Below are 24,654 nucleotides of genomic sequence, written 5' to 3'. Positions count from 1 at the left end.
CTACATCATATTTCTCACCATTTCAATTAATAAAGACTATTGAATTTGTGACTGTGTGCGTCGAGAATAATAACTACAATATTTCCTTCAGGTATCATTTTGGGGCTGATTTATGCTTTTGAGCCGCTGAGAAGTTCAAGAAAAGAGGAATGGGGGGCAGCGAATCAATACGTGACACAGTATGGTATTACTCCTTGCCAGCCTCCATAGAAAAATAATTATTCAGGCAGAAAGAAGTCTGTGGAGTCTGCCAAGCTGATAAGTACAAGGTATCGAGGGGGAAGGTAACACCATAATGAGAAGTTTTGAAAGGAGAACGTGCTTCCTAATGTTTGACATGATCAGAATTAAATGTGCACTTATTGCTCCTGCCTAACGTTAATCTTAGATGAGGCTGTGTGTGCGTAGATGCTGGCAGGCTGCAAAAGGAACTGGAGGGGGGTGCGTAGCTCCTAATGGATAGCCACATTTAAGATGCTAAGAGCTAATAAAGAGTAATGGGCTTTTGCCTTCTCTTGGGGGGGTGGAAGAGCTATTTTGAGTTCATGAGAGAAAGCATCATCCCGGGGATTAAAGAGTATCGACCGATGAAGGGTAAATACTGCAACACTGAGCCACTGGCCTATTTGGGGGAAATTGGATGAAAAAAGAGCAACCGAAAAATTCCATCACTGTTAGTGGCTGCTCTGGTCAGTGGGGGTGTCATTAAGGGTTTTATGAAAAGGACCTCCAGGTGCTGTGATATGTTCGGAACAGTGTTATCACAACAGTGGACGGCAGAGTCGGAGGCGAAAGCCCAGAGCGTCCTAGGAACAACACATCCTTTGAGCCATCCTGTGCACATGGCCGGGAGCCAAAGGCGCTGAAAGTATTTGGCTTGCATGGTCGAGACAAGCAAATATCTGTGTAGCAATCAGTATTCCTGCGGCTAGACCTGACTCCTAAACATAAACTCTGCCCTGGAATTAATCTCTACTTCCCCTCGCACGGGCTTTGATTGCACAGCGATATTGCAAATCAGGATGAATAAAGAGGCAGTTGCAAGTCATCTGGCCTTTTTGTGGGTGCATTTTGACTATATAAGCTGTGCTAGGAAAGCACATGGACACAAATCCTGTTAATTTTAGCTCCTAAAATTTAATGCAGCTCAAGAATATACTGGAATTTTGCAAATGGTATTATAGGAGAGGATTACATCACTTTAAGTCACTATGTCACGTAAGGATGTATACATACATTTACATTACGAATTCTGCTATAAACGCAAAGAATTGCACAGATTCTATCCAAGTCCGATATCTGGGATCTTTATCGAGGCCCAATGCCCGCAACTGCAGCCACTGCACAAAATAATGTCACAGCAAAGTCTTTGACAGCAGATACTGACTTCCCAAAAATAAGTGTTCTAATTCTACTGGCAAAAGATCCAAAGATACAAAGGCAAAAGGAGATAAGTGCTTCTTATTGAGGTTAAATCAGAGAGAGAAGCGGAGCGCTTTCACTTACCAGTGACGAAATAAAAAACTTTTTTTCTGCAAGGTTCCTGTCCAGTTTCCAAGATGAACTTTCATTATGTGATTGACAGTAGCTTACTATTCAGCTTATGTCTTCAGTAACGATCCAAGAGGACAAAGGGATTCCTCTTCAGCAAAGACAAGAAAAGCACTTCAATGTGTTAGTGGAAAAAAAAACTCCCGTGGAAATGGAAGATGCTAATTTCATGGATGCTGTGTATGCTACTCTGGCGAAACAATCGAAACCCCCCTCTCTGAGTTTATTCTCAGTAGGCCAAACTAAAACATTAGGATTTTTCCAGGAAGACTAATGCGTGATTGAAAAACAAGCAGGGAGCGAGCTGCATTATCAATACTATGATGCATCTTAATGAATTGCTTGCTGTGAACATAAACTGGTGAAACCTACCCATATTAAATGATCCATATTCACTAATGCACCTAACCTACTCATTTCTAGGCGATAAAACAAATCAGGTTGGTAAGTTTTCTTTTAGAAATACACACTAAGAGCAAATCCACAACACCATCACTCATTGCTCTCTTATATGCAAATCCACTGCAGAAACCAAGACATTAGAAAACATATTTTGGAGGAAAAACAGTCCAGATCCGTGTGCTGTGCAGTAATCTTGTTTTATTTGTGACAAGCACAAACTGCCAGCCTTCGTCGCCACATATTGCACACTCTGTCATTTCTTTGCTTTGGGAAACATTAAATATTATTGTGTGACAGCAAGTTATCGTCTATCTCTTATCATCGTTTTATTGCGCCAGTGGAGTCATTCAGCTCAGGTTTAAGAACTTCCTGTGTAAAATATGTCTGGCTGTATAGCTTTGACATAGCTTCTTTCTAAATTAGTCAGGGGACCGTAAAATGAAAAATGTTGCCAAAAAATTGAATGCTTATAGTGTGCACAGGAAGATTCGGATCTCTTTTTAAAATTTACTCGGCAGCATTTAGAAAACGTAGCATGCTTCTTGTTACTATCATAATTTCTTTGAGTTGCATCAGCTACACTGATTTCAATTTCGTTGACCAAAATGGAGTTAATTCATAGTGGGAAAAAAATCTGGTCTTATTAGGGTGGTTGATATATTGTAAATTCATACATATGCTGCAAAAATCTCCTCACGGCAGACGCTATATTTTCAGTTTTAATTTTCAGTTTTACAAGAAGCAGCTGGTAAAAACTGAAAAGTAAAAATGTTTTGCTGCTGCCATCATTTGGTGTAGGGGAACATTCATCTGACTTAAGTGCGGCCAGGGTGGGATTGATTACACTCAAAGTCAAGTCACCTTAGTAACTGACCGTTAACAAGGTTCCCCAAATCTCAAGATTCATAAACTTAGATATTTCTGGAATGAGCGAGCATACAGTATTTCCAGGATTTCTGTCAGGTCAGTTTCAGAAGTTTTGAAATAAACTCCACTGGCTCCCATCTGCAAAAACACGAGATAAGTACAGCAACTGACAAGCTTAGCAATTTTATATGTCCTTTATGCTTTTCTGTCTCTGTCCTTGGCAAGGGTATTGCTGAAAGAATCATGCCGCTCTGTCAAAGCAACAAAGATCATACTTCTGTTAATCCCAGAGAGGATGGCAAAAGTATATTGTTAAAGATGTCAACTATAGACAGTCTAAGATGACATAAAATACTAAATACAAATTGCAGTCCTGGATAGAGTGGATTACATCAGTGTGAATTTCAGAAGTTGCCACAGCAGCTAAATAAATATCTTATTCAAAGTTCTTCACTCCACGCTACTGCCTCCTTGTAGAATGTGCAGAAACAGCATGAAAGAGACAGCCAACCCAGTCACAAACTGCACACCAGGCCAAATAATCACTTTTCGGTTTCTTATTCACACTTATCTTGTGCGAGGGAACAATTTGCATGTCATCTGAGAAAAGCATATCAAGATCTGCAGTTTTGTCAAATGATCTTCACCAGGAGCGTTGGGGCTGACGAGAGATTAAAGATACTGTTTGTGTCAGAATCATCTTGTGATGGTAAATTGGATATGAAAAACATTTCTAGAATTGTAAGATAATCACTTTATCAAGTTTCTGCACGGAAACTCTACAGGAGGAAATGTTGACCTGAAAATGGATGTTGAGATGCTGCCATGCTATACTGTATGTTTCATTTTAATAATCTACCTTCAATATTCATGTGAAACTGTCAATTGTAGCCTACATTACATTAAAGAGAGTTGGAACCGGTTAATAGTATGTCTCGCAGTGTGCGCCTTTTGAACGGTGACCAGTCGAGGGTGTAGTCTATTGACTTTCGATGTGGGTCAACAGCCGGAACATGTTTTCTGAGAACTACCAGCCTCCTTTTCAGCATTCCAAATAATAAAACAGTTCTCAACTCAGTTATTGGGTTAAACAAAGTAAAAAAATATATATATATATATTATTATACAATAAATTGCATGGTTCAGACACTTCAAGAATACTGACCGGTCAGTAAAAGTACAATGTATTGCATTGTTAAAATCCAAATTCTGTTGTATGAGAATGCTAATTTGAATAACAAAGTCCAAAACTAACATTTTAACATATTTTGGACAATCAATCAACCACACAGCAAAGAAGTCAATGGTCCTTGACAATGTGTACCTGTCACTTCATTAGTCTCTAATACCTCCGCTAGAATGCGGCAGCTCTGCTTTGTCCTCTCAGATGCCAGATGTCTGAAACCACTAAAATCAAGACTCCATAGCAAATTAGAGTGGAAGATGCATTTTTTTAAGGTTGGGAGGAAGCATGAGCAATCTAAGCCACAATATTATGGTCCTTTGCACGAAATAAAAACATCAATCCATCTATTTTCCATACCTCATCTTATCATGTCATTAAGGCTACCCAGCTAACTTTGGGCAACTGCGGTGGCATAAAACTTTCCTGCATCATCTGAGTTGTGTCTGATATTTTGTTTGCTATACTATACCGTTATATTTCTTGTTTAGTTTTTTGCAAAATTCTTCTTATGTTCTCATATAAATGCCTGTGAGGGGAAATATGTTTTGTGTATACTCCTTTTGTCTGAGTATGAATGCAGCTTGTTTTATGTGTTTTATTCGGTTGGCTCGACATGTAGTAGTTAGGATAAGAATATTTTCTTACAATAAAGAAAACGAGTATGGAAATAAGCTACATTATGACAATAAAAGCATGAGGGGATATTTTGCAGGAGCCACTGCATCATAACATACAACTGTGAAGAAATTCGGTTTATTACCAAAGGAAAATTGCAATGAACAGCCAAAAAGAAAGTAAGATAAAGTGAAAACAAAAAGGAATTTAAAAAAATGTTGATTTGAACTTTTTGTTATGAACTAATGTTATTAGTTGCACCAGAAATATGCAAATGATCATGAAAATCAAGCCAATTTAACATTTTTTAAAGTAATGCAACTGTCATGTAATTTTTTTTATTACCAAATGCACTGAGGGTGAAAAAGAAAAGACAAAAAGAAAAGAAAGAAAAGCATATTCAAGTCAATAAGAAAATGTTTCTTTCAATTTTTTTCAGCATTAATTTTAATTAACGTTAGAAGTAGTATCAGACAAATACAATTAAAATCTGGCCGATTTAAATAGAAAGGAATGCAACTTATATGTGCCACCGCTGATATTTTTATCGTTTTTAATGGAGGAATGGATGTATTTTGTTTTGTTGTTGTAATGAAGTCGATGAGGTCATTGCATTTTAATGAAAGATGGCAAATTTACAAATCCAAATGTTTGGTTTATTTTTGTGAGTTTTTCAAAGTATAGTAGAAGGCAATGCATCCCAGCGGATACTATTGAACAAAAGTCTCTTTGTGTTAAAATCTTTTTGCACCATGACTGTCAAAGGAATCAACAAATTGAAGGTGCCGCCTACTGCTTGTATAAAGTTAGAAAATAGGACAGCACCAGAGGAAATACTCCCCCTTGTCAGATTTGTAAATTTAGGACAGATATAATATTTTTGCCCTCAGTCATTATACCAGTTACAATCAAATTAACTTGGTTCAGGCTAGCATTGATTCTCATTGTGGGATTCATTCTGTAGTGTGGGCACCACACCAGCAAAAAAAAGCATGTAATGTGCTGATTGATCAAATCTTAAAAAATGCAAGATAAAAAACAAAAAAAGCAGGGTACTGAAAGCAAACTTGTTCATGGTGTCACGGTTTTGCTAAAATGGTTGAAAAATGGTCATTCCCACAATTTTAATTAAAAATGTGCGCACTGGGAATTGGAATGTTCTAGGAAGCTGATTTTTAAGCACAGTCTTTGTACTGCCTTTCCTTATACCTTGCCAAGTTGAATCTGGCTCTTAACTCATGTACAGATTTATTGGAACGACCTTTCCTGAGACATAACTCGTCACTGAAGAATACACACAACACTGCATCAGCATGTTTGATTATTTCAATGACCCTCATTCCTCTCTAAAAAGCACACAGGGTACATTAATGACCACGACACACACACACACACGCACGCACGCACGCACGCACACACACACACACACACACACACATGCACACGCGCACAACACACAGACTGATTTCCCTGAAAAAAAATCCTAGCCCCTGCTGATTAATTCATTCACTGAGTTCATGGCTGTAATAACGACCCAATTAGCATAGGGCAAATAGATCTAGTGGAAATAGTGTAGGTCTTTATAACGATGACATGATTCTAAGGAGGGAAAAAAACATTGGACTCGGTGGATAGAAAGCAACAATGTCGGCTTCCCACGCCCACTTTAAGGATAATGACAGTACAAGAGATTGAGCTGAGTGTCCACCTACTCAATGTGCTTCACAAAATCGTTAAGGCAAAGCGTGCAGATTGACATTTAATCCTGAAGCAATTGTGAGGGCTTGTAATGGTGGGTGGCGCAGATTTATCCATAAAGACCCGGTTCAGGAAATGCAAGACAAAGGACAAATATTTGCCATTGATACAAAAACAAATAAATTCTTTGGGGCTAAGTAATGTGGAGGCTAAAGTGGTTGTTGGAGAGATGCTGAAATTGTAATAAAGATGGCCATCCATTGATAGATGAAAACTTTCATACTTTCAATTGTTCATAGTTAAGGATTGTCTTGTTAGGAATATCTTAAACTGTGCTTCAGCTGACTTTGTCAAGGAAAAAAAACACAATTTTACATAAACTACTGTATGATATCATCTGTCTTATTGTTCTGTTTTCTTAATTGAAGCTGAGGTTGTTCCATCAGTGAGGTACAGGACCACTGAGGTGGCTTTTACTGGGACTGTAAATAAAAACCTTCCACGAAGAGAGTCCCCGTGGCTACATAAACTGCCGGTGTCTTCTGGAAAATCCTAAAGGATAAACCACCTCCAGATGTGCAAGGACCGACAGCATGGGATGTGCACCGAGTACTTAGAGATGTTGAATGACAGATATCCTTCCTTGATCCCTTTTTGGATCTTGTTAAGCTCGTGGATAAGACGAAGTGACACAAGATTGGATATTTCACTGAGGAATACCACCAAGTCTACTCAGTGGAACATTTGTCTATTGAATAGAAGAGATGAGCATTTCTTTGAATCTACCAGTGTTTTGAAGACTCAAAAGGGACAATCATTGCTTTACTATGCAATGTTTTCTCATGTTTTTCTAAACACACCGTCAAAGTCGAAGTACAATACCAGAGAACCGTCCTTCCGAATTACTGTCGATGCTGTGAGGCATTCTTCTCATATAGATTTGATGCTCTATCTCCTGGGACAATGTTATCAATTTTCATCACTATCTAGTGAGAAGTGGTGTCTTGCAGCTTTATGGCACACCATGTCAATTAGGATCATACTGAGCGGTTACTGAGAAGGCCTTGGACTGGCAAACATCATTAATAAACACTGAGTCAGCTCCCATCATACTAGAGCTGTCAAATCAGTCTTCAACTATGAAACATTCTCAAGGGTCGAGCAGACATTTGACATGTCAGATGCTAATAGATTATTTAGCATTGACCACAGCTAAATTTAAAAAAAAAAAAAAAAAATGTTGGTGTTAAAGCATTTGCACATGTGAAAAAATTGTTCATTCAGGTAGGAGTCGGCATCTGGGATCAATTTGCTGTAAAGAAATAAGCAGCGGCATCTAAAAATAGTTGCAATATTGAACAAAGCAAATGCTCCAATTAATTGTGCGATTAAACTCTGCACAGATGACATGACTTGATTTGCCCTTAGATCTGCTTCTGCTTTCAGCTTGTTGAAATGTGCTCTCCCCATTGGGGCATCATGTAATTAAATCATGGTCATTGAAAAGAAATTTGCATAGTCAGCAAGAACTGCACTGGGACACACTCCAACATTAATATTCTTTCCCCCCCCCCCATTCAGTTGATTTATGCTGAAGTTCTCTAACCCTGAAAGTACCGGTAACCTTTTCCAACACTCTTTAAGCTCCTGGGTTGAAATAAACCCAATTTGGGTTACAAACTGAACCGACACAGAAAGTTGGGTTATTTTCTTCACAAAACGACCCATTTTTGTACAAAACAATCTAAATAAAACGATCCAAGTTCCTGGGTCGGTCTAATTTTTAGCCCAGCATTTTAAGGGTGAAGACCATGTGGAATTCAGAAATCATAGTAAATGCACTCAAGCCTAAAACTTGTGTAACGATCAGTAGCGCAGTCAAATCAAAATATTCATGAGACGAATAATATGTACAATAGTCCCGGAGCTTTTGGGGGGGCAGACAGGTGCAAATGTATTGGGATGTCGCGCTGTCGCTATTGGGCAGAACGGCAAGGATAAATTATTAAAAACACTACTATTAAGCCAAATTTGCCAAATTTGAGAAGTCGTACAGTATGTTGAAAGTGTGCATTTAAAATCAATGGGGGGGGGGGGGGGGGGGGGGGGGTTTCTTACCTCTCAAAAGTAACACCACCGACAGCGGCACAAGGATGTGCAACATGTTTCTTGATGTGAAGTGAAGGGAACTCATCCCACAATAAAATCAAGGCAAAATGTCCTAATTCAAAGGACAGAAGTGAAATTGCGGCATCCTTCTTTAAATACCGGCAAAAAAAAAAAGGGAAAAAAAACTGAAGATGAGGCAAACTTGTTCCAGGTACACACAAATGCTAGACAGACAATTCTAAAATAAACCTTTATAAAAGGTGCCTTTGTTGTTGGGTTGTTTGTCGTCTTCTTTGACTTGAATATGAAAAGCAGGAACATGCGCGCATTTTTGTGCCTCTTTCAATCATTTTGGGAAAAGAGAATGGATTAAATGTTTGCTCCGTGTCTAAGATCCCGTCAGCAATGTGTCCCAAAGAAGCAAAAGATGAGAAATGTGTTGAATGGCGTCTCCTCAAAGCATCACTTTGTCTTTTGCGTGGTAGAAGCCTCTGCCGTAAAAATTGCACACCCCCAAAAAAGAACAGTTCAAGTCCAAACACCACACATCATACCGCTCCGATGAAAGCTTTCATCAAGTCCGGATGAGAACTCCAGCTGCTCCCACTGCACTAGACGCAAAGATGAATAAAATTGCAGCTTCCAACCCACTTTGGCATCAGGTGCCTCAAATACAGTATTCTACGAAAGTCCGACTTCAATCCAACGTCGAGTGCGTGCGCTGCGTGCGTGCGTAGGCATCTTATTGGCTCCAGCCACAAAAACGTGTCGGGGTTGGGGGGGGGGGGGGGGTGAAGAAGGATGCCAATAACGGGATAGTAAGTTGCAGTGACACACAACACATCAGGGGGGAGAGCTCGACAAATACAAGTCCCCACACACCCGTACACGGGCGTCAGGTCGTCCGATGAACAATGACGCGCTCATCATCTCATTGAATTCAAATGCAATGCTGGACGTAGAATTATCGTCTGTGATAATTGAATAATGTTGCCCTTTTGCAGTAGTGTAGGATGACCCCCTGTGTCTTTTAAGAAGAGAATGCAAACTTGTCCCGCAAAGTGCATGAACTTGCACTTCATGGAGAGTACCAGCGACCCCTTGTGCTCTTAATGCTCAACTGACAATTGAGGCGTTCATGTATTATGGCTGATAACATCGTGGTTATCATCACAGAGGTGAAGAAGTCAACAGATTAGACCTCTGAGCGAGATAGAAATCCATTGCATTCATTTGAATAGACGCTGGTTTTATTCGATGTATTAATTATAATGCAGTCGAGGATTAAATGCTCAGTTGCATCGTCTTTCTCCTGCAATATGATCTGTGAGACTACTGAGAAAACTACTGATAATTTAAAATTTAGGATATACACGTTTTTTTTTTTTATAGAAATCCATAAATCATAATTGCAATTAATGCCTAGTGAGGATAAGGGGGTGAGATGGGCGGATAGATAGCACTTTTTATAAACTACAAGATCAGACTCATTGTGCATCTTCTTGTGACCTTACTTTTAACATATTTTAACATATGTTTGATGACTTTTCATTCAATTAGTTGCAAGGAAAAAACAGGCATTTATTTCCGCCAAGATGTGTGCAATTTGATGCTGGAAGCTGTCTGTGAAAAGCATTAGAAGTGGGGGTAGCATAAAGTGTTGATGGAGAGAAGTCCCCTTGCTCCTTTAAATGGTGAGCTGGTGGGCCAAAATAATCATACGAAAGGAGTTCTTTCTGACACTCCAATAAATCCCTTGAAACTGAAGCCATACTGAAGTCCATTGAGCAGCTGGAAAGCAGATAGAGCAACATGCACTACCCTAGTGACTTGGGTTACGTCTTCTGTAGCTGAAAGTCATTAAAACATGTCTGGACTCCTTGAGGCTCTCCATATGGAAATTACATTTTGCTGGCCAAATTACTGAAGTGTTGGCTGCTGTAAAAACGCGCACATCATCCATCTCCTGTGCGGGTAGGACCAGCACAAAGAGTGCATACTCTTCGAGCGGTACAACATGAAAGTATGACATCAAGTAGATTGTGCGTGAACAGATGTGGCATTTAGATCGGGAGACTGAATGACGACTTTGATGTTCAGAAAAAGGTCTCAAGTCTGTGATGCCTTAGAAGTTCTCATGCCTTGGACATCGATCCAGAGAATGAAATGCCACACATGTAAGGATGAACAAAAATACCTTTACATCCTTATCTGGGAAGTCTGACTTTGGAGCAAGTGCATTTTTGGGAACTTTCTAAAAATGACATCTGTAAAAATAGCATGCATATCTGTAGGAGCGTGCGTGAGTGCATGTTATTGTTATTGGTGAAAAGCTGATGTTTGAGGTGGTTCGATATGATCTCTGAAAGGAAGCAGAATTCAAATTTGAGGCGATGTCTCCAAACATCTGGAATTTGGTGCTTGGGATGGAGAGCAGGCCAGCATCAAATGAGTGCAGGGGTGTCGGGATGATATGGTGGAGCCAAGCCAATGTGTGGAGGGATTTATAGGTCATTAGTAGAACGTTGAAGACTAGTGAAGGTGTATGAGGGTGGAAGTGATGAGCTGCCAGGGCTTTGAGTGGGTGATAACTCTGGCCGTGGAGTTCGGGACATTCTGGAGCCTCTCCAGGACTTTCTTGCAGTAATCCAGATGAGGAGTGATCAGTGAGTAATGGGTGGAGTCTGAATTTTTTTCTTTTTGACTTGGTGATGGATTTGATGCAGAATAGGAATGACTGACTACAATAATCCATAATTTGCAGGCTTTGAAAAAATGAAAGCAGCGGCAGTTATTTCAACTCAAGTCGGCCTTAACAAAAGCAAGAAAATCCAAAATCAACCCATCTATTTCCATGAAGATGACTGGAAGTGCTGAATCCACCCTACACAATAACAGACTGCAATAAGAGTCTTTAAGTCCAACATAACAATTTACAATTTAAGTAGAACGACAAAAGCTTCAATGCAAAAAGTACAAACCTTTATTGACCACTGTTGTACATATTTCAAATTCCAACCCTGAATAGAAAAAGTGGTACATATAACATTTTATTTTGATGTATGACCTGACAGGACATAAAGTTAATCGAAGATATCTTTTTTGTAGTTGCTCTTTTTCACCCTATAACCTTCAGTAACTCCCTGGGCCATACATTCCTCCTGTTCTTTGTATTGAGTCTAAGGAATCATTCCATAAGTCTTTTGGGAAGGTATCCTTCATCCCTGACCTTAACCAGCCACAGTAGCCTTTCCTCGTGTCAGTTGGGGACAGGAGGCCCAGATTCATCACAACCTTTTATTCTCCTCTCCTGGTCTATCTGATCTATGATAGCATTAATAATAGCTGCCGCGGAATACCTTGTCGCCCTCTGTGCCTTGCCCACCTCCAGGCCTGTGCAGATCTCTACCAGCCATTCGAAGGCCATTAAAAAAGTATTTACTTATCAGCCTCTCTGGGTCTGTCACTTTATTTTCAAGCCTGATGCCCAGAAGGGAGAAAACGAGTGACCTTCGTCTGGCCTACTGTGCAGTGAGTCACAACTCTGAATTGTCTGTCCTTCCATTTGCTGCTTTGCTTTTCCAAGAAATCTTTTCAAACGACAATGATGGAGGCTACCATTAAATGAGGATATGATTCAACTTTTCTTTAGAACATCAATTCTTATAACTATTTTGACTTGGAAAGGTACTTTTTAAGACATGACGTAAGAATTGAACTCCATTCATCCGTCAATTTTCTACACCGCTTATCCTATTCCCATGATACTGGAACATATAACAACTGACTTTGGGCAAAAGGCAGACTATGTACATCCTGGACTGGTCAATCACAAGCACATTTAACTACAGACAACCTTGAACCTTTCATCCTGACCTACATACTGCTACTGAGTGACAATTGGACCTATGCTGGCTACACAGAAGTTAGGTGAATGAACCGTTACAGTGTCTGGTGTTGCTCTCAAAAGCAAAAATAAGACTACGGGCACATTTTTCATGCCCAGTGGAAGTCTAGTGCAAATCACAGTTTAACTGTGTGTATAGATCAGGTTTGCTTTCTTTATTTTCATAGACAGACAAAGGGGTGTTTGCACTGTTGTGGGAGTGAACACAAACAGCTTCTTTCCCCCCATGGGTGGATAATCTCAGATCACCGCTGTGAAGTGGGCACTTTTCACTGCTTTTCACTCTGATTGTTTGAGTCTATTTGTAGCAACCAGCACCACCACCAAAAACGAATAAAGAGAATAATAATGCATTCAATTAAAATATTCCTTCCAATAATCAGAAGGTTCAATGCAGGCTGTTGTCATATTAATGAATGAAATAAGATGACATTCCACCAACAGGGCGCAGAATCTGTCCGCCTGTGCTACGATCAAATCCACCAGAATTACATTCCACCACCTGCGCCACAGTTTTCACACGGAGCAAAAGCATGCCTGTCTACAAAAACTAAGCACTAGATGTTGACCTTGTGGATACAAAGACAAATAACTACAAATGTTACTGTGAATCAGCATGTTTGCTTGCTTTTGTTTTATGTACCATATATATAAAATAATATATTCCCACTAGTTATTGTTTCCGCCTTCCAGTCAGCCAATTATGTTTTAGTTATTTAGTTATTTGATTTATCCAATGTGTTCAGCACACATTCTAACTCCTGGCAAAATAATGATTGAGTTTTACTGTAAATGTTCGATACATATCTTGCTAGTGTTGATGGCAATACTACATAGCTCCATAATTGCTGCTTTCACTTTATTTCATGAGTGGCGTGGCTCAGGTGGTAGATTGGCCATCTTCCAACCACAAGGTTGTGTGTTGTGTGTCCTTGTGCAAAATACTTAACCCCCAGTTGTTAAAGGTACCGCAAAAAGTGCTACACAAGTACAAGCCCATTTGTTCATATTATATGACTTAATTCCTTTCGCTTTCATATTGATTTATTCCAACAGTTGCAATACAACCATACAAAAATCATGTCGTTGTCTAAATCAGTGATTTCCAACCACTGTGCTGCAACACGTAAGTTTGCCTTAAGAGCCAATGTATTTTGCTGTTACCCGGCCATCCATTTTCCTCATTAAGGTCACGGGTGAACTGGGGCCTATCCCAGCTAACTTAACGCGACAGACAGGGTACATCCTTAACGGGTCGCCAGCCAATCATTCCAATGATACATTGGCCATTATTTTCACTGCACCCTCATTTTGATTATTCTCATTGCCCAACAGAAAATAACTCATGAGAGACAGTGAAGTCTCCTCCCAGAGACACTTATGTCTTATCAGCCACAGCCATGGTCTACTTTATGTGTCCTTAACTTCCACTGACCTTTAAAAGGGCTGATTATTTCCAGCCACAATCTTCACTCAGCAATATGCTCCCAACACAAAAGGATATTAGGCCTGGACTTGCTGGTCTGATAATTCAAAATCTGGTCACAGCACTGAGCAGAAACAGAATTCCCTCCTATTCTATTATCATTTCTCTGCCACCACCTTCACCTTATCATGGCTTTTCTACTCCCATTCACCCAAGTGCGCCACTATTTGAAGCGCTACTGTGGGTGTTTATCGTATTGTAAAAGTACTTTGGATTTTTATTTGCAACAATTAAAATCCGATATTTGCATCTGCCTCTCAGGACAAATTACACATTGAGCGGAATGCTTTGCACTTTTAGAAATCTCTGCATTAAGGTTATCCCACGCCTGTAGCTCCCCCAAAAGCACCATTTGATTACAACACACAAGAAACCAAATGGGACTGAAAGTTCTAGGCTAAAAAAAAAAAAAAAATCTCATTTTACCTGTGGTAATCTGATAATTGAAGGTTAGAGTGCGTCATATCGTTCACCTAGAGAACAAATAATAGTCTGATGTCACGCTCTCTTCACCCCCAAGCCGAAATGTTAACCAGGTACGTGATGACTGTTTTTCGACAGAGGCTCTTACCAACCAATTGTGGCCAACAAAGTAATTTTGGGATTTATTTTTTTATTTTTTATTGCATTGGTAGATGAGACTTTAATAAACAGCAATAAAGGTTGTCATTTTTTGGTTTAACTCTATTACCAAAGTTTCTTTGTAGGCAAAAGATCAATGACAAAAGACATTTAATGATTGATTTTAATCTTTTTTAAGGAAAATCTTAATAACCATACCAATTGATTTCTGCTGAGAATAAAATTGATGTGCAGTGAAATGTGAATGAAACAGTGGGAGGACTATAGATTGAAGCATCCTCAGTTACTGTGGTATATAGAATAATGAAGTACTAAAAGAAGCCCCTTTGTCTTTTCTTTGACAAATATGTGCAGTGTCACCTTCTGTTGGGCTACGTGTGACCACATCAGTAGAAAGATCAACTCAAGAAGGGGAAAGAAATGGTACTTCACCAGATTTCTTTGGCAGATGTGCCCGCGAAAGCTTAAAAGAATATCTGGAACTGATTTAGAAAAATGAAATCTGATATATTCATATAAACAAATTTATTTTTCTCTTCATAATCCCCAAAGATGAAATTTAACTCACATTCTGATGTACATTTATGGACAGGTATGCAAAAAGAAATTGAGCAACGAGGAACAGATGCCACTAAGGAATTCAGAAAGTTGTTTTTATCACACATTGGTCCACTGCATGCAGTTGCTGCTTACACATTTTTTTTCTTTTCTTTTTTTAACCTAGACTAAGAAGAAGAACTTTAAACTGCAGTCTTCAGCTTTTCTACAGTGTAGAGCATTGCTGCCATCTAGGGGGTTTGTATGCCTTCTCAAGGGAGATGGCAACTGAATTTTAGCTGATTTCAGTATGATTGATGAGTTACTGTAAATTTCATTCTAACACGGTTGCTTGATGTCATCGTTATATCATTATAAAATTTACTCTAGCCTGACCTAAAACCTAGTCCAATATTATCAGAACATTATCAGGTGTAGTTAAGGTGATTACAATAATTTACTAAATGTTTTGTTGGCACGGTGTGGAAAACAATACATTGACATTTAATGTTCTGTGCTTTTTGTGCTAGCTACCTCTTTACAACTGTGATTTGTTTGATCGGGTGGACCACAATTAGTAAAAGTTTTCAAATGTTTCTTTTGCAGAGGCTTCATCTTTGTCACTCAAGCTGTCTTTGCCTTTAATGCTACTTTAAGAGCCGCATACTGTTGTTGCAATACATCAGAGGGATCTGTGCACTTAGGTGTGAATGCCAGCCATTTGGCATTCACACAGGAGAGGACAGCCAAATAAATTGAGATACTCTATGTATACTTTTGTGAAAGTGTCACAACTCTTGCATGTCTTTACCCCTATTATGCATAATAGTGCAATGGGTAGAGTAATGAGTTGAGTTAGAATCATTCATGCACTAGTATCTGCAGAAGTATCTGCAGAATTAAGGGGCAACATATGTTAATTGTTGAAAAAAGTGGTTTGTCTTTATAATTATGCACTTTTTCTTTACCGTTATTCAAGAAGTTTATTTCAGTGAGCCACCAGCATTTGCTCTGTCTGTTGGTTCTATCAACAAAGTTATTAAAATGTATGATTATGATTGTTTGACCTCACGCATGCACACACACAATACCACTAAATTGTTTAAGATGTGTCATTTTTCCTATTACATTTTCATGACATTCTTGTTTTTCTTTACTGTAATGACCAAAAATTAACAATAATTAAAAAATAACATTTTGGAAATGGGAAGTCATTTTCATATGTAAAACCACAGCGGTATTACATAAATAGATTAAATGATAAAGCACCCCCCCCCCCCACACACACACACACAACTGTATTTACCTTTATTATTAGAATTACTGTAGGCAATATGAAAGCGGTCCATAATTTGTATAATAAGGGCAACGCGGAACCATTCTTTTGCAGTATTGTTTCTCTGGGGAACCAAACGTCCATGGAGAGATGAAGATTTCCTGTTTTCAAACCCGGGGCGACAATAACACGGACCAAGTTGATTGTACATTTCTTTTTAATGTTTCATTAAGACACACAACGCCGTTGTTACAACGGGAAAGAAAACACAAAACGAGGCAAGATTTTACTCATATTTGATAGAAGTTTGCAGCATACAACAAAGATATGGAATGTTGAAATTAATGTAGTTTAGCAGTGAAGTTGGGAAGGGCTTCTCTGCAACCAAGATCGTATCTGGACACAGTAACGTTTTAAATGTATTTTGGGAATTTGCCAGAAGAACTTTCAGATAGTTATGCTATTGGATGCGATTGCAGCCCCCTTGAAATGCCACTTTTCCAACTATATACAAGTACTGATGCTAGATTTTGTGTCATTAATATTCTACCCTCCCGTAAATTTGCGAATAATTTAAATCGATATTATCATTATTTGTATATTATTTTGTGTGACGACCAATTTCTTTGGTAGTGTGTCGTGACTCGTCAGCATTTTCTAATGTCAACCTTGTGGCATGGCCAGATAAAGATTGGGAGGTATTGCCTTAAAACGATTTGATGAGACATGCCTTACCTCCACGGCTTTCGAAGGATCATATATGAGTATCAACCATTGGTGGATGCTATCACGAGTGTGGTCGGACTGGAAGAAGGAGACAGTGGTCACGAGAGCAGGTTAGCAGACCTTGCAAAACTGAGTTTCTTGTCGGTACATCATTTCACACAGTTAAAATGTGCCGTCTTTTTTTGTTTCCTGACACAGACGTCCAGAAGATGAGACACGTCTGTGCAGTTCTTTAATGGAGCTGCTGGAACGAGAGTCCCATTCTGAAGTGTTTATGAACGGCATCAGCTATGCTCTGTTTAAAATGGCTGAGCGGGGACAGGTGGAGGCTGCTGAAGTCCTTCTACAGTACGGAGCAGATCTTAATTTTGAAGGTGAGTGTATATACTACTGCCCTTTCAGTATTTTTCTTCTGAGCTTCCCTGAAGCAGAAACTTCAAATGTAGATTGAAAGTAAGTTTATTATCCACATACATTTGGTACTCTCATACCATAAGACTCCTGTCAATGAACTACAGTGCACGGCAGGACTCAGCAAACGTTACCTGTACAAGCCATCTTTCCTCAGGGGCACTCTGTGAACGAAAGAAAATGCTTTATCTTTCACATGTCTTTCTCTCTCCCTCTTCATGTCCTTTCCACAATAGTAATTCTCATAATTTTTCCCTGTAGAGCATCTGCAAATTTCCTTTTCTGTCTCCCAAATATGTATTTGTGTTACTTTCCTGTGTGAGAGTTTAATGATCAAACCATTGAGGTCAACTAACTGAAAGTAATGTTTTTTAATCAGTCTGTCACTAGTTAAAAATGCTCAGCGGATGCAGAGCAGGGTTAGCTGGGGTCCTCTGTAACACTGTTACAGAAACCCGCACTAAGTCTTGTACAGTCATTGCGTTCTTAAATGTAATATGTTTTTCTCTTCAATTCCCAAGATCCAGTGTCGTTCTACAGTCCCCTGCATATAGCGGTTCTGAGAAACAGACCAAACATGGTGAAATTGCTCGTCGAGCACAAAGCTCAAATTGAACAAAGAGACAGGGTGAGTCAAATGAAATTACCATGGTTTATGGTCAGAGCTGTATAAAATGTCTTTGTTTATCATCAAGTGCATTACAGTGGCATGGTACTCCAATGCAATATACTGAGTGTTGTATCTAATATTTGCTTTACAATATTTAATACATGGCAGCTCAGTGGTGTATGTGACAAGCATGTCTACCTCACAGTCAAAGGCTGCGGTGTTGCTTGTTCTCACACTTCTCGTGTTGTGTTCATTGAAACATCTAAATTGCTCATAGGGATTGATTGCAACCAGTTCAGGGTATACCTTGACTCTCGTCAAGAGTCACTGGTTCTACCAAGTGCTGTTTGCGTTGTTTTTCAATTGTTCATTTTGCAGAAGTAACAATTTATCACTCTTTAGATTCATGAGAGCAGCCCCTTGGATCTTGCCAGTGAGGACTCGGACCGTTTGCCCTGCCTGCTTGCGTTGCTTGACCTGGGTGCCGATGTGAACGCAGGCGATAAACGAGGTGCGTTCATCTTAACCCTGTTTTCAATAGTATTCATTTTATTCACTAAAACACGCTTGTGTTAAAGGGGGGGGCTAAACAGAAACATTATTTTTAAAAATCTTGTTGTCAAGTCACTTTATTGACTTGACTTAACTTGACTTAAAAAACCTTGTCGTGTAAACAGGGTTTAATAATTATAGATACACTTTGTTTACACGTGATGTTATTGATGTTGTCTAAAGGAAAAACCCCTTTGCTTCATGCCTTGGCAAGCAGTGATGGGTTCACTGTGAACAACACAGAGAACATCCAGCTTCTCCTTCAGAGAGGTATTGACCACACACATTGCTGTTGCTCACTTCCCCATCTTGTTTATTCATTTAAGAACATTGAACATCACTGATACATCCAGAAGATTATGCTTAGGGAGATCAAAAATTTTTCATTAGACCAGGGGTGCCCAGGTCCGGTCCTCGCGTGTGATAAAATAAATACAGGGTCCGGCAAAATGATCTGTAGGTTTAATAAAATGCAAATAAATTAAAGAAACAAAAATGTTTTATTTTATTTTGGAAAAGTACATATTATGCCATTTTGTTTCATTTAATTTTCATTTTGTTTTTGAACAACGTTATTTTGTTTCGTTTCAGTTGCCAACGAAAACCAAATGAAAATGAAATGAAACGAAACAAAACAAAATTGCATTATATGTACTTTTCGAGGGAAAACAAAAATTTTTATCTTTAATTTATTTGCATTTTATTAAACCTACAAATGTGTCAGATCATTTTGCCGGAACCTGTAAATAATAGTGTCTATCACCACAAATGTCCATTTTATGCTTTACGTTTCAAGCGGGATTAAAGTAAAGTCAAATATGAAGTCAATACTGGAATTCAAAAAGATTCGTGAAAAATCAAAACAGTCGGTCAGTTTCCCAAACAATCTTGTGTGCTCCTAATGATGACGTCCAGGTCGGATATGCTTGACCTAGCTGTTCAGACTGCGGTTGCTTTGCAAATAATCAGATACGTAATGAATCTAGAAGTAGGCCCAGCGCGGATTTTAAAAAAAATATTGGTATTGAGCCATTCAGACTGTCCCATATTGGCAAAAACATCATAAATGAGCTGCAGTGTGAACATAGTCTTGGATTCAAGTGCACCTCTTGCTCAGGTGCTGACGTCCAAGCTGTTACTGAAGATGGTGAAACAGTTGCGTCCTTGTTGGTGTTTCTGGTCAAGGAGGCATTTGACGCCAATGCTGAGGAAGCTGCTGAGATGGGAAAATTCTGCCTAAAAACCATGCAGTTACTGCTGGCCCATGGCGTGGACCCTAGCTGTGACGTGAATGACAGCGAGTCCTCCCTGACCCAAACAAGCCTGGAGCACTTTGACTTGCTTTTCCCCTTGGCCGTGCTCATAGTTCAGAGCGGAGCCTCTTTATTTTGTGCCCACAGTGACTCCTGCTGGAACGCTTCCACAATTATTTTCCAGCGGCTTCAGACAGCCCTGCGGCAGTGCTCGGATCCAAATTATGCCTCTGAGCTCCTTGAGCAAGCTGAGATTTTGCTGGATCTAGTGAAAGTAAACTACCCCACAGTGAGCCTGCATTCCAGGCTGGGACCTCTTACACTTGGACAAGGCCCTCACCCATATGCTCAAGAGCTACAAAATCTACACAGCCGAGTAGTCATGCATGATACTTCCCCTGCTGCTCTCAAGTGCCTTTGCAGGGCGTTGATTAGGGGCCACCTCCAGCCCTGGCCATTGGAAGAAAAAATCAATGCTTTGCCGCTACCAGACAGACTGAAAGGATTCCTTCTTCCTGAGCGTACATATAAGCCAAAGCCTGGTTGGGACTGTTTTAAGCCCCAGCAAAGACAGCTCTGATCGTCTGCTATGTCCCAATTCTTTTTAAGTACTTTACAGAACATGCATAAATCAACTACAACAGAAAACCTACAAACGATTGAGGCATGCTGTGCAGATCTAATCATCTGTGCTTTTCATTTTGTTTTTTTTATTTGTTAACTTCAAGACCCAAAACACAAATTTGATTGCAGCATGACATTTGTGACGCGGTGAGACGTTCAAAACGTTCTGATGTGAGGCTGCGTCAGGAGTACTGCAAATCTTTGTAATTGTCACTAGATGGCAGTATTTCTCTTTGAGGGATTTACACTGCAGCCTCTTAAAAGTTGTTCTAACAGTTGCATTGACTTAGCTCCCCAAAGTGGTTGTGATGTGATTTTTTTTCTTCCCACTTGGAATAAAGTTTGACTAATAAAAAGAAAAAGACTGGTGAAAAAGAATTGATGTTGGTCAACTTTCCATGCAAAAATCCGCCACAGTAATTTCTTAATGATGCGGCCAGAATGCAATATAACTACGTTCACTGACCCTAAAGACAAGAGTGTGCATGTTTCTTTCCCACATTAATAGCCCAAACCTTGTCATTAATGGTAACACCAACCATGTTAACTGCAAAGGTGCAACCAAAGTGACCCATAGGTGCTCATACTTGAACTAGCTTCACAATGACCATGTAGCTGCAGGAGCTCCTTGCATGTAAAGTTTGCCCAAGCATCCTTAATGCATATCTATAAATTTAGATGCGTTTAGGGATGATTTTTTCCCCTCCTCAAATTCACTCCCTCATTATTTCAGAACACGTCTTCTCTTTGACAGCGGCACGTATGATGAGAATGAGAGCATACATAGGTTCCATACGCTATATGGTGCTTGCATCCCTGTGTGTGTCAAGCAAACTAAATAGGACATTGTGTTACACAACTAACCCTTTCCTGACATTGCTGAGGCTGGAGTGGCTCCAAGGCTTGCAGGCGCTCCAGCTCCTCTTGGTTATCTAGGTCACAGCCTCTGAGGAGAAGAGCCTCAGCAGCAGCAGCGGCAGCAGCAGCAGCAGCCCTGCACGACACACGCTTCACTCTCTCCTGTCTGCCTCAATCTCCCTGCATACTCTTGACAAAACCTCAACACTGGCCCTGGCCGAACGGGAGGAAGGGAGGGGGATTGCAGGAAGCACAATCTTTTAAAGATACAGAGGTGACATATGTGGAGCACACATGGAAATAGCAAAGCTTGTGCACATTGCACACAATATCAAGCCGTGGAAGCATCATCCACGTATGCAGTCACGTATCTGTTTTAAAACAGGATGAAGTAGCCTCCTTCCACAGTCTCCAAGCCAGCTTGAAGAAGGTGATAGAATCGAGGTAGTGGGGTGGGGTGTGGCGGGGGGCTAAGTCTGTACTCTCCATCCAGCATTTATTGGAAAACAGTGCGGGTGAAGCTTGGTGCTGAAATTAGTTATTGATCTATTCTCTCCCTGAAGCCCATGGGTCTTTCCACCACACCTGCTTATTCTCTCACAGTCTTTTCTTACACTGCAGCCCAGGACGTACAACCTTTTGATTCAAGCCCCACCATGCGTTTTTTTACGTATCACATTATACTCAATATAGACAGTCTGCTCTACACAATTAATCATAATGTAAAAAACGTATTAATTTAAAAGTTAACATCTTAGCACTCAATGCAAGACTTTGGGGGGGGGTATGAAAACCTTTCATACTTTATTGCTCATAATTTATTTTTAATCATGCCAAGGTAATCTTTTTAAACAAAATATTTCTCTCAACGATTCTCTGAGAGAAACTTGTGTTCTCAAGATATGTAATGAATAATAAAAAAGTGATCTGATTCCTAAAAGTTTTCCTGAAACCTCAGTTTTCCTGTGGTACTGAATATGTGATTTGTGACACTCAACAAGCTGCTATCAACAATTGTGTCCTAGCAGTTTGCAGGGGTACTGCATTGCATCATGCCAGAGGTATTTACAATCATTATTGTTGATTAAAGGACTCAGTTACCCGAATCCTTTAGAATGAGGTAACATATTGTGTTTTGGTGAAGATGGAGAATGTTTTTCATCACTATCTCCAATTTGCCCTTTGTACTTTCTAGACAGATTATACTCATTTAATAAATCAAAAGCACTAATTCCAAAGTTGGCAAGGGAATTAATTATTGTTTACTTATATCGACTGAATTTTTGAAAATTATTCTTGACATCAATGGAATCTTGTGACTTATTGTAATTCGGGAGGACATAATAAATTGCTTTGCCAACAAAGAAAATCACCGCTACAAATTCACAATCTGTTAAAGATATTGGTCTTGGTGAAATTTTAGGATGAACCTAAAATGCACTAAGCGGCTCCCAGGTGAACTTTATTTGACTGTCTCTAAACTTTTAAAGGCACGTGTTGATTATTCCAAGTTTCAGTACTTTTTGCACAACTTGCTCTTCTCTAAATCTAAGTTCATGTTGCATTTCCTGAAATGCCACCCGAGTACTGAATACGCACAACTTCTTGTGAGTAGTCTAAATAAGCTTTCTGTATCAAACTATTTGATGATGTACAATTCTGCAGCATGGTGAGAGCACTCCCTCTCCCTTGCATTCCAAACCTGTGGGTTTGAATCTGGGTTCAGGCTTTTCAATGTGGAGTTTTTACGTATTCTCCCCGTACTTTTGTGGGTTTTCTCCAGTTGCCCACAGTTTGCGATGATTTCCGGGGAATTTGTCTTCGCGAGACGTCACCTGGTGAGAATAGTGCAAGTAATAATTTGGTCTCCTGAGTCGCTATGATGAATCAGTCACGACAGTCGCAACCAGTGAGATAGGCCCCTTTACCTTTCTATCTTTTTTATGCCACAAGGAAAGATTCTGTATTTTGCACCAAGGGCAAATAACAGTCATTTGGTGTCTTCTACATTTAAAATGGTGTGCATCGCCTTTTAATATTATTTTTGTAACCCTTTTAGGCTTTGCAAGTCAACACAATTGTGCCTGACATCTTTTGACAGCTTTGCAGTCTTGCCCATAGAGAGTGGGAGGTTAGAAGTGTATTTCTAGCATACTACGTGCGCTTAAAACATGAATAGGAGAGATTTGAGAGCACCTGATTTTTTGCTGGTAATTGGTTGATTACGTGGAGCTGCATGCCAAATGGGCACCAGCTAATATTTCCGAGCCCAAGTTCTGGCTCGATTCCCTTTTTTTTCCCACACAATAAAATGCACACCATTTCATATTGCATGCTTTTTGGATACATTTTGACTGACATTCTGTCTATTACCAATTAATCCGTAGAAAATGGAAGTTAAATAAATAATTTTCCACACAATAAATTGCACACTATACACATCATATTGCATGTTTTTTTCATGCATTCTGTCTATTACCAATTAATCTGTAGAAAATGTAGAAAAGTTAAATAAAACATTTCATTAACTTCCTAAAAATTCACAATACATTAGCATGAAAGACGTTGCATTTGTATTTAACTCAACAAACATCAGCAGCTTTTTCTTTGAGACTCACTAAAGAACTCAAATTTGGATCCTTCTTTCTTCCTACTACTATAGCCTGCTGCTGACCTTTTTAGTATGTGCCACTGCGTCACCAGCTGAAAGATATTCTATGTGTTCCAGCCCTGTGCATCAGTAGACGTTGTCTAGACACGGGATAATTGCAGACATCACTGAACACTCAGCTGCTGCCTCAAACCTCCCGGGACTTGAGGTGGACTTGAGAGCAGCAGCAGTCAGTTAGGAGCTCACACCGCTCATGCCCCTTCAGACTGAGTGCTTATTTGTTTGCTCGTGTGAACTAGGTGTTTGCTAGTATGGAAGCAAGCAACGCTTCATCGTCATGCGGGAGATGCGGAAAGAAACAAGGCAAAGAGAGAGCAGGAGTTGAAGCACAGAGCACTTAGTGTTCATAACCGCAGATGTGGTGACTTCATCAGTAGAAAATGTACCCTGTCCTATTGCTCTTCTGGTGTTGATGGAGCACACGAGAATGATGGTTGCTAAAAGTAAGATGAAACCATGAAGTTCTTTCTGGATCCCAGCATGCTGTTTGCCTTTACATTATGTGTTGTAATTAGTATGTTGCGAGCAGAGCCTCTGACTGTGTATGCAAGCTGTGGGGGATGTTGCTTGGTCTCTCAGCATTGAAAGATGGCTGCAGGTCGGCGGGTTCAGCTAGGGCCCAGGACTAATTTCATTGGGGGTGGACAGGTTGCAGGATAACTGAAGCCTGTTGGGACAGAACACCTTTTTATTCAACTGAAGGTGTTGGCCCTTGACATGCATTTTTTTTATT

The 24,654-nt window shown here is 39.7% G+C and overlaps 2 protein-coding genes across 2 annotated transcripts in view; one reads left to right on the top strand and one right to left on the bottom strand.

Moving 5' to 3' along the window:
- si:dkeyp-14d3.1 (transmembrane protein 132C) overlaps positions 1-9,216 on the bottom strand; it is an 80,488-nt gene extending 71,272 nt beyond the window's left edge. The window contains exon 1 of the mRNA XM_037259279.1: positions 8,438-9,216. Within this exon, the coding sequence (XP_037115174.1) occupies positions 8,438-8,513 (76 nt within the window). The 5' untranslated portion in view covers positions 8,514-9,216. The remainder of the gene's footprint in view (positions 1-8,437) is intronic.
- A 7,139-nt stretch (positions 9,217-16,355) lies between these two features.
- On the top strand, positions 16,356-20,770 carry asb6 (ankyrin repeat and SOCS box containing 6). Its single transcript, XM_037259396.1, has 7 exons — positions 16,356-16,494; positions 16,901-17,052; positions 17,141-17,316; positions 17,875-17,981; positions 18,366-18,474; positions 18,699-18,785; positions 19,633-20,770. The coding sequence occupies exons 2-7, from the start codon at positions 16,943-16,945 to the stop codon at positions 20,346-20,348; spliced, it is 1,305 nt and encodes a 434-aa protein (XP_037115291.1). The 5' UTR covers positions 16,356-16,494; positions 16,901-16,942; the 3' UTR covers positions 20,349-20,770.
- The last annotated feature ends 3,884 nt before the right edge of the window (positions 20,771-24,654 follow it).

This window comes from Syngnathus acus, chromosome 9 (genome assembly GCF_901709675.1).
Source record: "Syngnathus acus chromosome 9, fSynAcu1.2, whole genome shotgun sequence".
In the NCBI taxonomy this organism is placed as follows: domain Eukaryota; kingdom Metazoa; phylum Chordata; class Actinopteri; order Syngnathiformes; family Syngnathidae; genus Syngnathus; species Syngnathus acus.
Note: the sequence above shows the minus strand (reverse complement) of the source record. Positions and strands in the feature narration are given on the sequence as shown.